A 23,612-nucleotide genomic window follows, 5' to 3' on the forward strand; every position below is an offset into this window, starting at 1 on the left:
AAGTTGCTATTCAAAGTCGTACCGACATTTTTGTAGATCTCTACGATACATGTCTAAAGGAAGGTACATTTACAACCTACTAGAAGTTACAGAAACAGGTTTTAATTCTAAAATGATCCAAGCCTGTGGAAGACCCTACAGGCTACCGCCCGTGTACATGCTCCACACCGTAGGAAAAATCTTGGAACGCCTGATCGCAGTTCGTCTGGAGGCTGCTATAGATGATGTAGGCGGTCTATCAGCCCGACAATTCGGATTTCGGAAAGCCCGTTCAACCAAAGATGCTGTTTCTGCAGTCAAAACCATTGTACAGAAGGCAACTGAAGGTACTCGATGGCTATACGGTAGCAAGGAGTACTGCCTAATTGCGACGGTGGACATTAAGAACGCCTTCGATACGGCGAATTGGAGCAAAATTCTGATCGCGCTTGATAGTTTCCACATTCCTATGTATTTTCGTAGGATTGTCGCCAGTTACCTTTCTGACAGAACCCTGCGTTATAAAACTGATGCTGGTGTAAAAGAGCACAAAATAACTGACAGAGTTCTATAAGGCTCAGTGCTGTGCCCTTTGCTTAGGAACGTCATGTGCGATAGAGATTTACATTTCAATCTACCTTTAGGGTCACAAAATGTAGGATTTGCTGACGACCTTGCTTTTGTGGTCGTGGCTCCGTCAAGCCGAAGAAACATGTAACCAAGCTGTCGGCATAGTAAAGGAATGGTTCTGCAACAGCGGACTAACTCTTGCGGACCATAAAACGGAAGCAGTACTAATTAGTAGTTGGAAGATTGTGGAGTCGGCCAACATAATGGTGATCGATCTTGGCATAGAATCGAAGCCATTCATTAAGTACCTGGGCGTAATAATTGACCGTAGGCTTAATTTCAAAGAGCACTTGGTGTACGCGAGCAGTAGGGTAGCAGAAGCCGTAACTGCGCTAACACGATTAACGATGAATATCAGAGGCCCTAGGCAAAACTGCAGGAGACTACTTACTACTGTTGTCTCTTCGATTTTGCTGCACGCAACTCCAGAATGGGCGGAAGACACCAATTACAGCTCATATGTTAAATGTATGAAAACAGTGTACCGATTAGGTGCCCTCAGAGTGTGCTGCGTGTTTCGCACGATATAAGAAGTAGCCATTATGGTTATAGCAGCACTACTCCGAATCAATCTAATGGCAACAGAGCATGCTGAAATCTACAAAAGCAAAGCTACTTCAGAACGGGTGACAATATGCAAGATAGCAAGAGAGCGTAGCCTGCGATCATGGCTGGAAAAATGAAGCTCGTCCCTCAACGGATGCTGGACGCATTGTTTAATTCCCATAGTTTCCAAATGGGTTACCCGTGAACATGGACAGTTAGATTACTATCTGATCCAAATACTGATAGGACATGGGTGCTTTAAATCCTACTTATATAGGTTTAAGGGCGATGACGACCCGTACTGTTCTCATTGTGCACCAACTGCACAAGATTCAGAGCATGTTTTGTTTGTCTGTCCGCGATTTGCGTTAGAAAGGGAGGAACTAAGCACTAGGGTAGGGAAGCCAATTACGGCTGATAACCTAGTGGATATTTCGATAGAGTCCAAAAAACATTGGTTCGCTGTGTGTAATATGGAAAAAATAGTAATCTGCAAACTGCGTCGCGCTAAACAACAGCGCAGATCTTCGTGAAGAGGCAATAGGCCGCGCCCCCTCCCGTCAAGTACTACTTAACGGTTGTCCCGCGGGAGGGAAACGGAGCTGGGGTGGGTTTTTAGTGGGTGAGCCGAAAGGTAAGCCTCACACTTTTCGGCGTTTAATGCTTTGTGCCACCTCCAATAAACAAAAAAAAAACATAAGACTGCGCGCACTTGCCACAGCAAAAATATAACGATTCGCTTAAAATTCTCAAAGAATCCAACGCACATTCGTAGGAGCAGTATTGTGTCGATAAACTTTAATCATAAAGCACCAACTAAATTGTTACATAATTAACTTAGGTCTTTACTATGAGGTAGTGCATTATTATTCGATATGTTAATTTTAATGTTCATGAAGAAAAGTATGGAATAAACTTTAGAAATAAAAAGTGCATATTGACTGAAAAAAGTTAGTTATAGATTTGCGGCTTTGGTCCTGTTGCTATTATATTAAGAGCAATGCACAGCTCACAGAAGCATCAATATTAATTATTGAACCTGACGCACAGCAGTTGCGGCTGTCGAGCAGTTAGAAGACATATTTACATGACATGACAAAAATTTATGTTTCACCAGATATTGGCAAATATTTCTATAAGAACTATATCTGTATTGACTATTTTCGAATGGTCGTCCGTGAGTTCTTCAATCTTAGATATGGGATTTTATCTTCGTTGAGAAAAATTGGCAATGGGTGCTTGTCTTATGAATGAAAGTACTTTGCTCCTAGAAATATGAGCTCGAACATATGAATGAATGTATTTTTGTTGTCCTGTTCAATATTTGGAACTGTTCAGCGCCGCCGCGAAAAAATTTATCATGGCCGCTACGGCTGCGCCTATAAATGTATTTTGTTCTTGTAGTCGCAAGGCACAGAGTTTTAGCTTTGAACGACATATGTACGCATATAGAGGAATAAAGTGAGTGCTCTGTGTGTGCGGTTATATGTACATGCATATGTGTATACTAATAATTATAGTTTTGTTGAGAGCTCAGAATATAAATATTTATGTATGTAAATAAGCTATTGCAGGAAGTGTGCATACGCGCACGCATATGTATTTTTTTTTTTTTGTTAACGAAGGGGGAATGTTTCATAGGTACCGTCAACTTAGACGGCATGCACGATTTATACTGCTTGCTAAGGGTACACATCATTCGGGACCACGCACAGTCAGTAACTTTCATACTGTCTGGACTTGCAAAACAGTACACCTACGTACTAAACCCTTGAGCTCCGTCTCCTCCACCACTCTCCCTGCGGAACTGCTTCAACGTATTACTTCGCAGGGCTTGTTAGCTATATAGCTTCGTCAATGTCTATCGGCTAATACGTCTCATTTGCTCAATGTATCTGAGCTCTTTTTGAATTCTAGTAGCGTATGCAGCTACCTCCTCCCACTTTTCTTCCGATTGCAACATGAACTCGACTACGTCAGTTGCACTTGGAATTATTCTTCCTGTTATAAAACGTAGGCAGTGGAAACTGGCATGTTCCACGTCTTCTTCTACATTGATGCACACGCGGCAGTAGGGGCTGTCATCATGCCCGAATCTATGCAAATATAATATTTCCTGAAACCCCCATGTCCAGAAAGAAACTGTGTCACACGGTAAGTGGTATCTCCAAGACTCCGATTTAGCCATGGTCGCAAATCGGGAATTAGTTTATAAGTCCATCGCTCTTTACTGGAGGTATTCCATCGGTATTGCCACCTTGTTAGTGACACAAGCTGCTTTTCTTCTCTCACCGCTTTTTTATTTATTTTCGCATCCGCTGCACATCTGTTATAGACTCGCTTCATTTCACTCGCGAGAATATCCGCTGGTATCATACCTGCTATGACAAACGCCGCGTCATCCGATATTGTTCTATAACCGCAACATGCCCTTAGGGCACTTAGCCTATATACAGACAATAGCTTCCTTTTGTTATCCTTCAGTTTCGCTGCTTTTGCCCAAACTGGGGCTGCATACAGAAGGATTGAAGTGGCCACATTTGCCAGAAATTTTCTCCTAGTTTGCTTAGGACCACCTAGGCTAGGTCAGATCCTCGAGAGTGCCGCTTGTATAGTAGCGGCTTTCTCTACCGCGTAGTCAATATGGGCCTTAAAATTTAACCTACAATCGATCATAACTCCTAGGTATTTCAGAGCCGGTTGTGAGTTAATAATTTGCTCTCCCACTCTGATTCTCATATGCTCGACTTTTTTCCGACTTTTTATCAGAACCGCCTCCGTTTTTTGCTCTGCCAATTTGAGTCCCGCCTGTTTGAGCCAATCTTTCACTTGTTTTACCGCTCCATTTGTAATATGTTCAACTTCCTGTATGTGCTTAGCCACCGTCACTATCGCTATATCATCAGCAAAGCCTATTATTCTTACCTCTCTGGATACCGGTAAGCGAAGGACTTTGTCGTACATGATATTCCAGAGGACAGGACCTTGGACCGATCCCTGCGGCACGCCAGCAGTAACTTTGAACATTTTTGTTCCATCACTGCTCTCATACATCAGTTCTGTATCAGAGAAGTAACTACTTAATATCCTGAGAAGATACGGCGGAATGCCAATTTCATACAGTCTATTCAAGATGTGCAACCATCTTGCCGAATTAAAGGCATTTTTTACATCCAATGTGGTTACAGCACAGTATTCATTGGTGCCCCAACGCCACCGCTTTCCTTCTATTGCTTTAATAGCCGTTTTGACAACCGTAGTAATTGCATCAATCGTCGAACGGTTTCTCCGGAAGCCAAACTGCATTGAGTAGCTCCCTTCTCCTCTAGTATAGGCAATAGTCTATTGCAAATAATACGCTCGAGTATTTTGCCTGTTGTGTCCGGTTGGCAAATCGGCCGGTACGAGGACGGATCATCGGCTGCTCCTTTTCCTTTTGGTATCAACACAAATCGTTGCAATTTCCACTGTGTAGGAAAAACACCTTCGTCTAAGCATTTTTGCAGTACCGCAACAAATATTACGGGAGGCAAGCGGATAGCCGCCTTAAGGGCTACATTTGGTATGCCATCCGGCCCCGGTGCTTTTCGGTCGCCGATTTTTTTGCGCGCTTCCATTACCTCTAGTGCAGATACGACTGGAATCTGCTGGGTGTTTACGGTATCTGAAGATTCTAATCTATCTATACTCGGTCCCTGGGGAAATACCGTCACTACAATTCGATTAAGCATAACTGTACATACGACTGATGGAGCTCGTTGTCCCGCCAGTTTCTTTATACCATTTTGTATGCAGTACCCCATGGGTGTAAGTCCGCATCGTTGTACAGTTACTTAAAGCCCTCGAGTTTACTTTTTTAATCGCTTCTTGTAGTGCTTTCCTTGCCTCTCGAAAGTGCGCTAGCACCGTTTCATAGCAAGCTCAGCCCCTGGACCTTTGCATTTTACGTCGCGCTTGTAGGCAGATCCGTCTCAGTTGCGCTATCTCTTCAGTCCACCAATAGCAAGGCGCTCCTTGTCGATTTGGCCTTCTTATTGGCATGTCGCAAGCTTTAGGCAAAATGCTCTTTAGTTTTCGAGCTTGCTCACTTGCTGTACCTCGCTCTAAGCTTTGGTCGTTTAGTGCGTACCCAAAGGCCTCGGTGTCCATCTTTCTGTCATTCCACCTGGGTCCTACTGGCTTAGTTGCGCGTACTCTTTTATTCTTTTACAGTTTGAATAGAATTGCCTGATGGTCACTGTGAGTAAATTCCTCACTTTCTCGCCACTTGATTTTCTGCAAAAGTGAACTGCTGACAAGTGTTAGATCAATAATAGATCCCGTACCGGTCTTGCGATATGTAAGCGCGCAACCATTATTTGCGATACTAATGTCTACTCTAGCAATGGCTTCTAGCAGGCTACGTCCTCTGGCGTTGGTAAGTCTACTACCCCACTCGGTAGTCCAGGCGTTGAAATCAGCGCCAATTACTACTGGCGATCTAACTTCAACGTCCCGCGTGAGGTCATCTAGAAACGTTTCGAAGCGCTCTCACGTCCATCTAGGCGGGGCATAGCTGCTATACATATAAATGTTGTCCACTTTAGCTCTTACGAAGCCCTCCACTTGATCATAAATCTTTTGGAGAGGGTGTTTGCGCGTCCAAATGACAGTTTTCATGCCTTTGCTGCAACACCATCTAGCGTCTTTTTTAACCCTAAAGGGGTCGCATATTAAGACTACCTCTGCTCTCTGCTCTATTGACATCTGAGTAAGCAGGTCCTGTGCTGCTTCGCAGTGGTTTAAGTTAATCTGAATAAATCTCATCTCCTTTGGTCACTCAGAGCTCTCTTGAAAACTGAGCATCTACCGCTGCCCGCTATGTGCTGAAAATTGGATTCCTCCCTGGCTTTGCAGAGCATGCATTCTGGGTCCTTGCTGCATTCCTTCGCGATGTGGCCTTTCTCGCCGCATTTTCTACACTGTTTTGAACGATCTGCTTTGTTTTTGCAGTCTCGGCGAATGTTTCCAAACTCTAAGCATTTAAAGCATCTTGTTAATATTAAGCGCTCACGGATCCGGCAGTTTACTTTGACTCGTCCAGCAGCGAGAATTTTATTCGCCTCTGTTTCTGTCAGGCTTAGGACTGCCGTCTGTGTTCCATTGAACGCCTTTCGTATATTTGCTACCTCTACAGTTGATGCCCCAATGTCGAATTGATCGCATATTGTGCTTATGATATCTTCTTTGGTAGTGATCTCGTCGATGTCTTACACTCGAGAACCTTTTTTTGTGTTAGGATCCTTACCACCCCTCGTTCTCCTAGTGTATTACCTATTATTGAGGTGAACTCCTTGGTTTGTTCACCCGCATTTGATAGCTGGATGAGTATTTCACCCTTTTCCGTTCGCCTTATTTTCGAGACCATTTTACCAAGTTCTCCGAGTTTGGGGTCGGATTTTACTGACTTCAGCCTTTCCGCATAGGAAGTTTCACCCTTCGATTCTATCACTATCGCGTCAGGTCTAACTCTTCTTGGTCTTGCATCCCTTGGCTTGGTTTTCTTAGCCACCGTTCTTCACTGAGTTACATCCGCTTTTTGAGTTTCCCTCCGTGTGGTGGAGGTAGATGGTGTTCCGGTAACTTCCTGTACGTCTGTTCTATTCTTCTCCAAGTTGGTCCGCTTAGGTTTTGGAGTCAAAACCGCACCATCCAGTTTCCCCTTGGGGTCTGGGTTGTGCCTTAGCCATGGGTATTTTTGTGAACCGCTGCTTTTCCTTATTGGCTGCCACCTCGTATAGTGCCTTGATAATCTCTGTGGCATCTCTCATAGGCTGATGTATAGAGCGCCTTTTGCAATCTTCCAGCATTTGAACTAGTCTACGTATTTTCTCGCCTAGCCCGCAGAATGCCGTTCGCTTACTATCCGCGCTGTCCACGATATTACTTTTCATTGATACAGCGGCAAGAACGGGAGATCTGAGAGTTTTTGATGTCCTCCAGAATGTATTGGCTTCCGCCAACCCGACCTCATTATCTCTGCTGCCGTTATTGCTGCCGCATTTTTCTTTTGATTCGTTGCCACTTAATAATGTTGTTGTTTTTGTATGTAGGTGTCCCCACTCAGGTCCGTTATCTCTAATCCTAGTGTAGTTGCCTTATGACCCCATGGTTGTCTCTACCATGTAGGGAGGCCATGCGAGGGTTGACACATGCCTTTATGGGTATATGTGTTCAGAGCCGGGTCAGCACTAACCAGGAAAAAATTCAACTGGACCTACACGACCAAGTGAATGGTGACGCTTAGAGAGCGTTACCTGAGGCCTGCCTAGGTTTTAACGGGACGTTGGCTACCGTGACATTAACCCAGGAGCTATTTCGGCAAGGTGTCACCCTTGATTACTAAAGTCCTAGAATAACACAGTAACCAGCCCATGTCGAACTAAATTCCTTCCCATTGCCAGTTTGCCATAATAAGGATCTTACTGGTCTCGATCTTAATGGGGCGCATCTCATTGATTTTCCTTACAGCAGCGATATTTTCAATTAAACATCCGGAACTAATGTGCACTTTATTCCAGAAATATGATATCCCCAGTTTCGCGGCCACCATAGCCAAATTTCGCCAACGTAGTTTTCACAGATCTGCGTAATCAGCAGTCGATTTTAATAATTTTTATACAGTTCTCGAGCACAAGCAAACTCGTTTTGGTACATTTTGGATAATTTACTTAACATTTGCCAAAAGAGAAAGCTGAACTGTTACAGCTATTAAAACAAAATGCTGCTAAAGAGGAAACTCGAACTTGAAAAACCTTGTATTGACTTAACTTATATCTTTTGCGTAAATACATACTTACAAAATTAGTGGTTTTTGAATCACATTATCTCTGCTTTTTGGGTTGCTCCGTGCTTGGCATACAGCACGTTAGATTTAATAAATTTAAAATAATTGGATAATGAGCTTCTTATACATTCCTTTTAGGTTACTAAATTTGTTTCTTTTTTGTTTCAGAAAGCTGATTTAGCCGTTGGGTCGATGACAATAACATATGCGCGTGAAAGTGTAATAGATTTTACTAAACCATTTATGAACCTGGGCATAAGTATTTTATTCAAGGTATTTAATATTTACCATTACGACCGTTCAAGAAAATTACTCCGACTGACTCCAACTCCAATAGACTCTTATAATGACCTAAAGGGATATAAAATCATTTCTGAAGAAATGGAAATAATAGCAAACTTAATCAGCACTACTGATCAAATAATGAGTAATTACGTTGTAAGTTAGTAAAATTTCAATCAAACAGTTCAATGCTTAGAATAACTGCTAATAATAGTCTGTAAGTGAATTCGGAGGTTTTACAAAGAAATTATTTTACAAAACGGTACTGGACAGCTAAATTACATCTTACATAATACAAAAAAAGATTGGACATATCTTTCCTCTAGAGTATATAAAAGCGTACATTTCGCGCGTTTGCTGGAATAATGAAAGTTAAGCTGGCGCGCTTTAACTTTAACTTTAACTGTAACTTTTCTTTTATACTGTACGAAATATGTAAAACGTATATGTATATAAACATTACCACATTAGAACAAATTGTAAAGTGAAATTTTAAAATCGGTTTGTTCTATATTTTGATTTTTTTGGAATACACCGTTGTTCCAGCTACCACGTGACTTATATCCAAAAATGTTAATGTAAGTTAAAATTTTTGTCCACAAACTAGGTACCATCAACACCGGCTTCTCGCTTGTTTTCATTCATGAATCCACTGGCTTATGACGTGTGGCTCTATGTTTTGGCTGCATATTTCTTGGTATCATTTACAATCTACGTCGTAGCAAAGTTCTCGCCAATCGAGTATCATGACAATTATCCATGCGATATAAGGAATCCTGCCATAACTAATCAGTTTTCATTAGCTAACAGTTTCTGGTTTACAATCGGAACATTAATGCAGCAAGGCTCTGACATAAATCCAAAATCGATCTCAACTCGCATTGTCAGCGCTATATGGTGGTTCTTCACGCTAATTATCATTGCTTCGTACACAGCTAACTTGGCGGCTTTCTTGACAGTTGAACGCATGATTACGCCCATTGAAAATGCCGAGGACTTGGCTAGCCAAACAGAGATATCTTACGGTACCCTTGAAAGTGGCTCCACAATGACATTTTTTCGCGACTCAATCATTGAGACGTATCGAAAAATGTGGCGCAACATGGATAATAAGAAAGCTACTGCTTTCACTTCCACTTACGAAGAGGGTATAAGGCGTGTAAATAAAGGTAATTACGCGTTTCTCATGGAATCCACTATGCTTGACTATATAGTGCAGCGAGATTGTAATTTGACACAGATCGGAGGCCTCCTAGATACCAAAGGTAAGTATCTATATGTAGGATATACTGTACATACATGGTCCCTGCAGTGAAGACTGACAGTAAATGTAAGAAACAAGCAGTAGAATAAGTTGGTTTCTGAAACAAACAAAACTTTATAAAAACAGGTATTTCTAGAGAAAACATGTACTATATTACATATTAAATAGAAGCGAAGTTATTGTGGCTCAAGCACTGGTTTCGTTGTGTGACAATAGTAGAAAAATCAACATCGAACAAAGAGTTTATATACAGTTTTGCCTCGCTTAGCACAAATTCTACCGAAACGTTTCAATTGATGAAGGAATTATGCTAATGGTTGTTTATACCGTGGAAGTGTTCATCGCTGTACTGAGTTGGAAAGGTGCTTTCTTTGAAAAATCAATTCTGATTTGCTAAATGAAATTATTAACTTCCCTGTACTATTCCAATACTTATCAGCAGTTAAAGCCTATTTAAGTATTATATATATATATATATATATTAGAGCGTCTCGCCCTACAGGCAAAAAAAAAAAGTCGCCCGTACCTCCCCTCATATGAAGTGTTTTTGAAAACCGTTAAAAATTTTTTTTTTTTCTGGCAACCCTAGATGTCGCCCAATTGCGTTTTTCTTCATATCTTCGACGTTTATTGTCGGATTTTAAAGTGTGATACACCAAGGAGTGGGTTTTTCCTAAAAAAGCTCATTGATCACAGGCGCTCCGTTGTGGTACCTACCCACCATATCTCAGTTGCTACCACCCTAATGTACCGATCTAATAACAGCAAATTAAAGACCGTAAAAAATCGTAAATCTTTTGCGAAAAAAGTACTTCAATTAATTCAGTAAAACTCGAAATAAAACCAATTTTGTTTTTAGTTGAAAGCCATACATTAGGTGCCTTATTTTCTTTGCACATTTTTCGGCATGCTCCACCTAATTTTTTATAAATTAACTCGACTATTGTTTATCTACTTTTTTCTGTTTTATGTTTTGCCCTTGACATCATAATCAATTGTTATTTTACTTGGTGCGTGTTGAAAACTGCAAAAACTTTAAAAATGCGTTTTGTTGATTGTGATTTAAAAAACCAACTGCCAACTAAACGCGATATTATTAATTTCGGGTTATATCTTCGTCATAGAAGTGATCGGCGGTATTTCAATTTTATCTAACAGTGTTACGTGTAGAAAATAAGATAGTGTTGTGAATAAGTGCTATAACGTAGTGAAACATCCATCTAAATACGATGAAAACGAGTGGAATACATTATTTGTGATTTCGCGTTGCGTATGTAGAATTGAAAAAAATAATTTATGTAACTGCCTGCCTTAATGACTCTTGATAATGTACATAGATGTGAGGTCGACGAACGACATACAACAAATGACGACAGTTTGTTCATCAAACACTATACGTAGCGACGTTTACTCTATTGAGTACTTACCAGACAACGAAGAAGAACAGGAATTTGAAGAAAATATGAGCGGAACGAAAAAAAAATATTTCCTTGCGTAATTTTTGATCGGCTTTGGACCGCAGCAACACCTCTGTTCGTTACGGTGCATTGCTTGCGACTATGCTGATAAAAGATTTGAGAATTTCTATTGCTGCAAAAGCCAAACAGGAGGAATTAGCAGAATCACTTGCACAAATTAATGAGTTGTTTGATGGGCTTATCATCGACAAAAACAAAGTATATAGGGAACGTGTGAAGTTCCGCAAAGAAGCATTAGCGGCGGCCAAATGTGATGGCTCTGTAAAGTGTATCTCATTCGATGGCAAAAAAGAGAAAACTTTAAAAAGAGTAACAGAGGCAAATGTGATCCGGAATGTTGTGTTAAATGAAGAACATATCACCATCGTAAAAGAGCCCGGTTCCCAATTTCTCGGCTATGCCACGCCCACTGAAAGTTCCGCAACTGGAATACAGAGGAGTATCGTGGGATATTTAGAACAACAACATATAAGTACGGATGACCTGGTTGCCATTTGTTGTGATGGAACTCCTACCAATACTGGCAACAAAGGCGGGGTAGTTACAAAAATGGAATGCCATCTACAGAGACCGTTGCAATGGTTTGTGTGTCTTTTTCATTTTAACGAACTGCCTTTTAATGCACTATTGAGATGCTTGCTTGGAAGACAGAAAGGTCCTGGAGTATGGCCGGGAAATATCCGAGCAAGCTTGAATCCCGACAAAATTTTGTGGACTAAAATTTCCGTTACAAGACAAACAATTCACTAACTGTTTCGCGAGCGAGGAAAATAAATAAAATTTACTTTTTCTTGTATGGCTTTAGACTAAAAATAAATTGTTTATATTTCTGATTCTACTAATTGAATCGAAATACTTTTTTCGCAAAAGATTTATGATTTTTTACGGTCTTCAATTAACTGACATTAGGTTGTTATATAGGGTGGTAGAAACAAAGATATGGTGGGTCAGTACCACAGTGAAACGCATGAGCTCAATGAACTTTCTTGAGAAAAACCTCCTCTTTGAGACAAAAAAATTGATGTCTCACACTTTAAAATCCGACAATAAATGCCGAAGATATGAAGAAAAATGTAATTGGGCGACATCTAGGGTTGCCAGAAAAAATTTTTTTTTTTAACGGTTTTTAAAAACACTTCATATGAGGGGAGGTACGGCTGACTATTTTTTGGTGATACGCTCTTATATATATGGGGCATTCTTTCTCAACGGGAGACCCCTATCCATCCAAAAATGTTTTTGACCTAGAGAGTTCTAATAGGGCTTAAAATTTAGCTCTTTTTATCTACTTTTCAATACAGAGTGGCCAAAAACGAAATTCAAGATGGCTCATTTAATATGGCTAAAAATGTAATCAAAATTCATTAAATTCATTTTAATAACCTATGCCAAAAAAATTCATTTCAACGGAAAGAGTTGTACGAAGTCTCAAAATTTAGCTAATAAAGTTTACTTTAAAATACAAAATGAAAAATTTAAAAATCCAAGATGGTGGCCACAACATGGCGGACGTATTTTTGAAAAAACTCATGAATTCGCATGAAACTCGTTACTCAGCGGTTTTTGGAGTTACTGATTACAAATCTGGTGTTGGTTTTTTAAAATTCAAATTGGCGGATCCAATATGGCGGACGGATTTTTGAAAAAACTCATGAATTCGCATGAAACTCGTTACTCAGGGGTTTTTGGAGTCACTGATTACAAATCAGGTGTTAGATTTCCAAATTTCAAAATGGCGGATCCAATATGGCGAATGATTTGTCAAAAATATTTTTAATTTACATTGAATTTGTGTCTTGAAGGATTCTGTGGGTCGCTTAATACAAATGTGACATTAAAAATTCACAATTAAAATTATAGCTGTTTAGATACAATTGACAATTGACAATTTTACATTTTTTTTACAAATTAATTGAAGTTGGTTTGTTTTCTTGATACCTGATAGATTTGGAATCAGTTCCAATCATAACATTTTTCGTGTATCGTGACATATCCCTTATTTTACTTTTTGATCGCTACCATATGGGTGTAAGGGTGATTTTTCATATACAGAACACTTTTGAATCTTTGCTTAATAACTTCATAAATATCTTCTTGATTAAGTTGAAATTTTCGGTTTTTAATTATTTTAAATAAAAAATTTATTTGTAACAATTCATCCTGAATTTTTTTTTTTTTTTTTAGCTGAAGTTAAGAATTTGATGAGTTTTTTGAGGTTTAGTTCGTTATTTTCATTGAAACCCAAGCAATTCTTTGATAAATTCATGTAAAAATGACAAATGATGGAAAATCAGTGGAACCAATTAACAATGTTACTGTTAAATTTATATTATAAAACAATATAATTTGCGACATAAGAGTCTTGTATTTTTATCTGAAAGTACTCGACATGATACTGCGGCTGTTTATTCAATGCAAAGAATATCAATTCCTTATTTAAAGGAAAACCATAATGTGAAAAAATTAATTTATTTCAGCGATGGGGCCAAGCAACACTTCAAAAATAAATATCAAATGACAAACTTGGTCCATTAAGAAGAAGACTTTGGAGTAAAAGCTGAATGGCATGTACATGTGACTGCGCATGGGAAAGGACCCTCAGATGGTATTGGCGCGACGTTTAAAAGAGAAGCCGTCCGAAGCCATCTTATCGCATGACAAACTTGTAAAATGGTCAGAGAAATATTTTACAAGTATTAAAGTATTTTATTACAGTCGAAAAAACAAAACCAAAACAAGTCTTGCCTTAACTGTCTGGAATATGATCTTGTCTTACCTTTGCTGGTTGGACCAAAACTAGTCTTGCCTTAACTGTCTAGACTATGATCTTGCCTTACCTTTACCGGTTGGGACAAAAATATTCTTGCCTTAACTGTCTGGACCTTAGCTATCCATATTGGATCCGCCATTTTGAAATTTGGAAATCTAACACCAGATTTGTAATCAGTGACTCCAAAAACCGCTGAGTAACGAGTTTCATGCGAATTCATGAGTTTTTTTCAAAAATACGTCCGCCATGTTCTGGCCGCCATCTTGGATTTTAAAATTTTTCATTTTGTATTTTAAAGTAAACTTTATTAGCTAAATTTTGAGACTTCGTACAACTCTTTCCGTTGAAATGAATTTTTTTGGCATAGGTTATTAAAATGAATTTAATGAATTTTGATTACATTTTTAGCCATATTAAATGAGCCATCTTGAATTTCGTTTTTGGCCACTCTGTATTGAAAAGTAGATAAAAAGAGCTAAATTTTAAGCCCTATTAGAACTCTCTAGGTCAAAAACATTTTTGGATGGATAGGGGTCTCCCGTTGAGAAAGAATGCCCCATATATATATATTATATATATAATTGGCGCGGACACCCTTTTTTGGGTGTTTGGCCGAGCTCCTCCTCCTATTTGTGGTGTGCGTCTTGATGTTGTTCCACAAAATGGAGCGACCTACAGTTTCAAGCCGACTCCGAACGGCAGATATTTTTATGAGGAGCTTTTTCATGGCAGAAATACACTCGGAGGTTTGCCATTGCCTGCCGAGGAGCGACCGCTATTATTTCTCTCTGTGAATTCCGTATGGTAATCACGCAACAACCCATTCGGCTACGGCGGCCGCCGCCATGTGGTTTATTGTATGAAAGCTAAAGTGGCCTTTAATTTTTAGCGAAAGTCGCCTTGAAATGGCCAACTCAAAGGAAATGATGTATTTTGCAGGTTAATCGTCATCTAAGCCAGAAATCGGTCAATTACACATTCATATATTTTAAGTGCGATTTACTGCAAGTTATTAACGAATCTACTTATATATTTTCTGACATCTAAGTTCTCTGAGCATAATACTGGCTTTATAGGTTATGGTATCGCTACACCAAAAGGATCACCATGGCGTGACAAAATTTCCCTGTCTATACTAAAACTTCAAGAGAAGGGAGATATACAGATGTTGTACGACAAGTGGTGGAAAAACGCAGGAGATACTTGTCAACGTAAAAACAATAACAAACAATCAAAGGCGAATGCACTTGGTCTGGATAACATTGGTTAGTACCTAGATAAACGTATATGAATTTTGGGTTGGAGGGAAAGTTCTGTCGTCTTTTAAATAAGAAGGTAATTTTTCTTGTAAATTGCTTTTTTTATGAATTCCAAAAAGGAAGCAACGTATCGGTTGCATGTGAAAATGTATATTCAGGGGATCTGAATCTGATCAAAAAAGTGATCGATCGGGACGACCATCCAAGATCGATAATCATGTTTTGCCATCTATGTTGGAAACTGATCCAACAACTGGCAACTCTAGTGAAGTGAAGACAAGGAAATTCATATTCCTAAAGGGTTCGCGATTTATCACTAAAACAGCGCCAAAAATATACCTTAAACAGTGAGAAAAGCGTGCAAAAGTGCAAATTACCCAATAGTGCGGTTGAATGTTATTGCAGCAATTGCTCAAAATAGTTATAACATGAATATAAAAATTTAAAACCTTTTCTGTATATAGAGCAGCAAAAAAAAAACAGAAACAAAAAACTGCAATTTTCCACCCTTAGATAAAGAAGATAAAAAAGGATTTCACAGCTAAAAAAACAAAAACTTAAACAAGAAACCCAAAAAATTAAAAAAATGCCGACTGGCCACTCCCCTCCTAATGGGTGTGGTGCAATCAAAAAACAACAACAGTTGCAGAAACAATTACAACAAAACACCCCAAAAAACATTCACATGCGGCAAAATTTTCAACAATCACCACACAACGACAAATTACACAACAGAAGCAACAACAGGCGAGTCCAATACCTCTCTCAAGCACATGGAGCACCCAATGCCATACTCCCACCTTTAACTCAATTGAAAAGATTCTGCCGCCAACAGGCAGTCAGCTAGAGCTGTTGATATAATGGAGAAGAGTGATGGGAGTTATGTTGGCATACTGCCTAGGCTGTCGCAGAAAGGAGCACCCAGTGATCTTAGCACATGAAGAAATGGAGTTCCATCTGTTCTGCGCTTTCCTGAGAAATTATTTGTGTAGTTCCCCTTTAACAACTGTCAGGGGGATGCGGATGCCCGGGTAGGAGGTCTCTGAGGCCAATTCAGTCACCTTCCTGGCAAGCTCATCAGCAATTTCATTTTTCTCTATGTTCCCATGTCCTGAAATCGAAATTAGAAAAATGTTAGATTTGATCTCCTCTTCACAGGAGCTTACTAGTTTCGTTCTACACCATGATGTCGTCAGAACCTTGATCCCGGTTTCACTATCGGAGAAAATTTTAAAATCTTCCTCGCTCCCACGCTCCCTAAGCATTATGCATGCCTGCCGGATCGCAAAGACTTTTGCTTGAAAAACACTAACAATAGTCGGCTGTTTAAAGGAGATAAATAAATTGGCTGATTAAGAGAAAACCCCTACTCCGACTCCCGTTTCCATCTTGGACCCGTCAGTGAAGATAGAGGTGCGTTTTTGCCCCTCGATCCAATCTTACCTATTTGGAAAGATCTCCCTAGCACGACCCTCAAACTCTAGTTTGCGGATAGAGAGATCTGTTCGTAGTTCGGAGAAATATGGTGTTAACTGCCCGAAAATGCTACCATGACCTCCAAAGGCCAACCTCCTTTAAACTGATTGTACTTTGAGCTGCGATGGAAATAACGTGAAAGTCAATGGGTAGTAAGTGCAAAAGGACATTCAGGGCAACATAGGGGCTAGTTTTACATGCTCCTTTTTCCTTTGCACCCTTCCCAGTTTAGTCATATTATAGCACTTCCGAAGAGCATCCCACCGAACTATTGACAAAACCACTACGTTGTTCCTCCACAGCACCACCTGTGGCTTGAGTCCCCATTTTTTACCGAACATAAATTTGCAGGAGTAGAAATCCATACGGGCCTTCTTTACCCGATTTTCAATGTGTAGCTTCCAATGGAGTTTAGAGTCAAGTATCACTCCAAACTACCTAACTTCCGATGAGAGCGGGAGAACGTGGTTGCTTAATTTGGGAAGTGGAAAGGTAGGAGGTTTATATTTTCTGGTATACAGCACGAGCTCAGCTTTTATCAGAGTTGACTCGGACGCCGCAAGTAGCATCCCAGCGACGGAGTACAGCCAGTGACCTTTCCAAAACCTCAGCTATGACTGAGAGAAACGGTCCCGATACCATCAGGACCAAGTCATCGGCGTATTCTACTGCCTTAACCCCACCCTTATTTAGCATTAACAGAACTTCGTCAATAGCAACTAGCCAAAGTAGGGGCGAAAGGACACCACCCTACGGCGATCTTTTGTGAATGAATCTAGTGACTTAAGCCCTTCTTGGGATCGCATTAACTTCCCTGCAGCCAAGCATTGACGAGATACAGAGACAGATAAGTCTTTCCACCTCCAGGCTATATAACGTAGTGGCAAATGACTCCGCCCTGATGTTATTAAAAACACCTTCTATATCTATGAAGACAAGGATTTTTTCACAGCCCCTACAACCTCGTGTAAGGCTGATTCTGTGAATTTCCCTTTCAGGTAAGCATGTTGCACTGGAGATAATTTGTATTCAATGTGTCCTCAGATATGATAATAAATCAATCTTTCAAACACCTTTAGGATTAATGAGGTAAAACTTATAGGCCAAAAGTCCTTGGCCGAGTCGTTAAGCCTTCTCCCTGCCTTGGGTAGGAAAACAACCCTCGTTTTGTTCCAGTTGGCGGGGACGTGATTAAGAGAGATACCCGCCAAGTAGATTTCTTGCATGACAGGAACCACCGAGGTACTTGTTTCCTGAAGCATCACAGGCAAGATATCGTCAAAACCAGGAGATTTAAAAGGGGAAAAACTATTTAATGCGCACGTGATTCTGTCAACTGGCAGGATAGATTCCAGGGAAACATCACGTTACCTATCGACTCGTGTCGACAATGTCAGGTGGGGTAATAGAATTTTCCGGAAAGTGAAGCTTAAACCCCCCAAAAGCAGGCCAAACAGGACGAATACTGGCTCGGTAGCGCTCAGCCCTCTGAAAACAAATTTTCTCCTTTGGAAGTTCAAGAAGAAGAACCCAACTCTTAACCACAAGAAGAAACTACAAAGCCCCACCAATATTTGTTCAAGTCAACAATGATTCACCATTAATAAGGCTCTTAGCAGAAACTGCTCCTACCTCCTACGATGTGAAACGTATAAACATTGAGCAAGTGAAAATACAAGCTTCCAATCACGAGTCCTATAAGAATATTGTACCCCTACTAGAGCAAAAAAAAAACCGAAATATAAGCCAAAAGAGGAGAGGACCTTCAAAGTTATTCTAAAAAATATGGATATTTCTACATGCGTTCAAGAAAATCTAGACGAACTATGGTATGGTTATAAGTGTCCGTCGCTTCTTAGCCAAAGTTACGGATTGTTTAAACATTTAAATAATACACGATATTATGCGAAACAACGAAAATTTTGAGTTCTTTTGACTTGATTCATTCATTGAGCCAGTTTGCGATACTCTCATAAGATGTGAACCGCTCTCCAAAAAGGGCTTACTGCAGGCTCCAACATTTTCGACGCTTTAGGTTATCATAATATAACGATGCGATGTAGAAAATTTTTTCTTTTCTGCAGTTCAAGAAGAATTTCACACGTCACCGAACGTCTCTCGATATACATCTCCTTCAACTCTTGATGCACCCAGTTACCTGCTTTCTGGACCATTCCCATCGCGTGCAAACGTTTACGGACGGTGAATCTGTCCACATCCAACTTTTTAGATATATCATCAAGGGTTGGACATGCGTCTTCATCCAATAATTGTTGTAGTTAAGTATCTTCGAATTTCATCGGTGCCCTTCGTGATCTTTATCACGCACGTCGAAATTGCCACTTTGAAAGCGTTGAAACCACGAGTTGTATTTGATGGAACGTGACTACCGTAAATATTGATCAATATACGACACTTTTCAGCTTCACGTTTTTTTTTTTCAAAGGTGTTAATAAAGCATGACTTCCCGCAAATACTGTTTTCGGGACGTTACGTAGACATTTTTGATGACAGATAAAAAAGGATCTTTACGCTTCAAACGAATGTCAACTACTGCGATCAAGACCACACATATACACTTTCAAACCACCAGTATTGGGAAAGCTATTCCCACACCCTAAAGAGCTAGGCCGCATAAAAGAGATTGGTCATACAGCATTAAATATCTTCAATATAAAACACAGAAATACAAAAAAAAAACCAAGCCCGAACATTAAAGGAACTTATGACGTGAATGATGTTCAAAACGAAAATTGTTTTTGAGCCCCCACGTCCGAAACGCAAAATCCTTCAATGAGTTAAATGTCAGCAGTACGGCCACACTAAAACTTACTGCCGGAGAAAACCCGTCTGCATTAAAAGTTCTGGAGTCCACTTGTCCGCGGATTGTTCGCGCAAAACGAGAACAGAGGACGTCAAATGCGCCTTATTTGAAGGAAGTCATTTAGCGAATTACAAAAGCTGCATGAAATACAAGAACCTTCAATAACCATCAGTTATATCACACAATGCACCGCGATTAAAAACCTCATGCTGCCTCTGTTATTTTCATTAAAAGGAATATGAAGCATTCTATGCAAAAAGAAGCTTTTCGAGCCACAAATATAGTTGTGAAGAGTTCGACTGACCTTATCACAATCTCATCAGTATATATTATAGCTCACCCAAGCATGCTCTGAAAACAGAGAAGTATGAAAAACTCTTTAAGCTGACACAGCTCCCAGAAGAAAGACTCACTTTCCTTACGTACATACACAATTCTATTGCATTATCTGGTTTTGTTCCACCTCAATGGAAAGTAGCTCAAGTAAACATGATCCTCAAACCAGGAAAAAGCGCCGAACAAGTCGTATCATATCGGCCCATCAGCCTATTGCCTATGGCCTCTAAAGTAATGGCCTCCCTTTTCCTCAAAAGAATGATATCTATCATTAAAAAACGAAATATTATCCCAAATCATCAATTCAGTTTGAGGAAAAAAACACAGTACCGTATATAGTATTCACAAAGCATTTGAAAAAAAAAATATTGCACAGCGACTTTACTCGATATATCTCAAGCCTTTGACCGCGTTGGGCATGATGGCTTACTCTATACAATAAAAGACACTTTTCCAATAAATTATTACATATTATATTTATTAAGTGCTATCTAGAAAATCGATATTTCTTTGTCAAACAATTATTACATATTATATTTATTAAGTGCTATCTAGAAAATCGATATTTCTTTGTCAAACAAGGTGAAAAACAGTTTGAAATAAGTGAAAGTTCAGCTGGTGTACCCCAAGATAATATTATGGGGCCCGTCCTATACTTGCTATACACATACGATCTATCAGCTTCTGATGAAACAATAGTTAGAACGTGCCCACATCCATGTGACCTCCCAAAAATCCCAGAAAGGACTTGATAAAATAACTCATTGGTTGAAAGAGTGGCCCATTAAACCAAATGAGACAAAATCTTCCCAAGTCACTTTTACACTAAATCGAAACCTTGCTCACCCGTTTAGCTCAATAATATAATCATCCCCCAAACTAACGTCACCCAAAATCTCGGCATGCATTTTGATACATGGAAAACCTATATTTTAACCAAACGGGAGGCTTTAGGAATAAAACTTAGAAACCTGAATTGGTTCCTACATCGAAATTCCCATGTTTCTCTCGAAAGTAAGCTGTCACCTCACTCAGCTATCTTGAAACCAATATGAAAGTATGGCATTCAACTTTGGGGCACTGCAGCTAAATCCAACATCGAAATACTTAAAAGATTCACCAATATACAAATTCATAGTGATCTCAAAGTATCCACAACAATTGAAGAAAAAAATAAGAAAATATGCCACATCACACAACACACGACTACAATCGCACTCAAACCCTCTTGTCACAGGAATAGTTGCAAATCCCATAACCTTCACCAGACTTAAGAGAAAATCTACAAAAGACCTCATATTTTAGTAAATTAGTCTAAATTATTAATATATTTATCATAAAATTAATAAATGGTTGCAGAACTGGTTGTATTCCATAACTGTGTTATTTAGCTTAAATTAATTAAATAACGTTAAGGAAAAATATTGCTTAATGTTTAAGAAACAGATCGCAATAAACAAATGGTTTAAAAAAAAACATTTAACAAGTCGCGAAATTGCAGAAGGGTTTGGCATTCATCATACATCGGATCATATATAATTGATTAATATTAAACACATATTTTTATAAATGAATTCATAGTTTCATTAAAATACGACAGACCCTCCAACTCAACACATATAAACAAAGCAAAGCAAACAAAACATGATCAAAGTAAAGCTTTGAACCACATGGTCATTTTGGTTCTAATTATAGGTAAGCTTACGATGAGTAGAATAAATTGCTTAATCACATATGTATGTACATGTATTTTGTGACTGCTCAACATATCCATAGACATATTTGTTCAACCGTAGGTGGCGTGTTCGTTGTTCTACTCGTGGGTATAGGCCTGGCAGCGTGCGTAGCGGTATTCGAGTTCTGGTACCATTTTATGACGCTAAATAAGCGAAACGTATGCTGTGAAGAAGACCACCCCACTGTAGATACAGATACAGCAACCCTGGCTCCTAATAGTTTCGACCTCACTAATGACTCCGGCCGCGGCAAACTGAACGGAGATTATATTGCTGGCATGCAATTTATCCAACAACAACAAGAACATAATTTAAAACATGCTGTAGCTTACCGTTGCACTGAAACACCTCCCCAACGTTCACTTTGCGGTGAAATGCTTGAGGAATTTCGTTATGCTTTACGGTGCATGGACTCCCATCGGCGCCCAGCTCTAAAGCGTCGTTGTCCGACATGCCATTTGTTCAAAGATGTTGAGAAGCATACTGACGTGCATATGACGGTTTCAAGAGGTGCGCACTTCAGTATTACTTGCAGCCCAACTAATGATTCAAATATATACCCAATTGGAAGACAGCACATCACAGATTCTCAGCTATTGACTTCACCGATATCTTTCAATCCAAATCCATGAAACCGATGAATAATCAAAAAATATAAGCGATAATAAGATACAAAAAAAAAAATACATATATGTGATAGGAATAACTCATATTCTTAATAATAAATAATTGTTTTGATTTGGACACTGCATACATATTGAAATAACGTGAACTTATAACCAGTTCAAGAAAAGTTATGGTATAACATATATACGAGGTGTGTTCAAAAAGTATCCCGAATTTTGAATTTTCGCACGTTACGTATATTCGAATTTCGATTTTTTGTAGCGATATGTTGGTACTCATATCTCTCACCCATGCAGACGAGTTTCCGCCATTTTAAATGTACAGTTGACAGCTGCTTTGCTTGCACGTGTTCCGGCTTGTCTTCTAAAGATGGATCAAAGAACCTGCTAGAGAAGTTTCTGAGGATCTAGACCTATCGATTGGCTCGTGCCATTCAATTTTTTTCAATGATTTGGGCATGAGACGGTCGCCGCGAAATTCGGACCAAAACTGCTCAATTTCGACCAAAAGCAGCTTCGCATCAACTTTGCTAATGAGAGGTTGGACTCTGTCTGCGAAGACCCAAATTTGCTCCAGAGGGTCGTAACTGGTGAAAAATCGTGGGCTTATGGATATGACATGGAAATTAAAGCTCAATCATCTCAATGGAAGCTGCCGCGCGGACCAAGACCGAAAAAAGCGCGCCAAGTTCGGTCGAATTTAAGAATTTTGCTTATCGTTTTCTTCGATTCCAGGGGCGTTGAGCATCACGAGTTCTTGCCACAGGGTAAAACGGTCAATAAGGTATATTTCCCGCAAGTTATGCGCAATTTGCGCGAAGCAATCCGCCAGAAACGCCCGCATTTGTGGAAGAACAAAAATTGACTCTTGCATCACGATAACGCCCCTGCTCACAATTATTTTTTGAAGTGCTTCGAAGATTGGAAAAAACTTTGGCACAAGTGCATAATATCTTTGAGGGGTCACAATAGATATTAATGTATAAATAAATAATTTTTGAAAAAAGCACAAAATTCGCTATACTTTTTAAGCACACCTCGTATACATACCAGAGTCTTGCATGAATAATGCATTACATGCTGCAATCATTGAGTAAGTAATAACATAAAGTCACAATCTTGAACAAAATAATTTTGTATGGGTATCCATACATTTCCACTTCAATTTGTTGTCCGTTTCTTTTTTCTGAAGTAATAAATATGAGAAGAAGAGGATAGGCAAATAACCGTGTCAGGTTATAAAGGCGACCAACGATGGCAAAAATAGGGAAATATCACGCACCAGCTAAAACAATCATCTGGGACTGCCGCGCATTTAAAAGGCATATTTACATACATACCTATGTATATATATATATATATGGGTTCTTTCAAAAGAAACGCCTATACGAGTATGTAGTTTACAAACAAAACATGTCAATTTTGTGCTACAGCTGCAAAATTCTCAACAGAACGTCCAGTTTGTGACCTGCCAGTCCTTAAGAACCGTCTAGGAATTATTGAGTGATATGCGGAGATGCTTGCACTTGGCGTGACGAAAATTTATGGTTCACCAAGTATGTAGTTTTGAATTCGTCAAA

At 39.5% G+C, this 23,612-nt stretch overlaps 1 protein-coding gene across 2 annotated transcripts; it reads left to right on the forward strand.

Moving 5' to 3' along the window:
- The first annotated feature begins 8,146 nt into the window (after positions 1–8,146).
- LOC129249882 (glutamate receptor ionotropic, kainate 1-like) lies at positions 8,147–22,145 on the forward strand. Of its 2 annotated transcripts, none has more exons than XM_054889555.1 (4): positions 8,147–8,254; positions 8,871–9,528; positions 14,852–15,040; positions 21,467–22,145. In XM_054889555.1, the coding sequence occupies exons 1-4, from the start codon at positions 8,174–8,176 to the stop codon at positions 22,036–22,038; spliced, it is 1,500 nt and encodes a 499-aa protein (XP_054745530.1). In that variant the 5' UTR covers positions 8,147–8,173; the 3' UTR covers positions 22,039–22,145. The 2 variants fall into 2 exon arrangements, with proteins under 2 accessions (XP_054745530.1, XP_054745529.1); XM_054889554.1 differs by lacking the exon at positions 8,147–8,254 and adding an exon at positions 8,269–8,419.
- The last annotated feature ends 1,467 nt before the right edge of the window (positions 22,146–23,612 follow it).

Source organism: Anastrepha obliqua, chromosome 6, assembly GCF_027943255.1.
Source record: "Anastrepha obliqua isolate idAnaObli1 chromosome 6, idAnaObli1_1.0, whole genome shotgun sequence".
Classification (NCBI taxonomy): Eukaryota; Metazoa; Arthropoda; class Insecta; order Diptera; family Tephritidae; genus Anastrepha; species Anastrepha obliqua.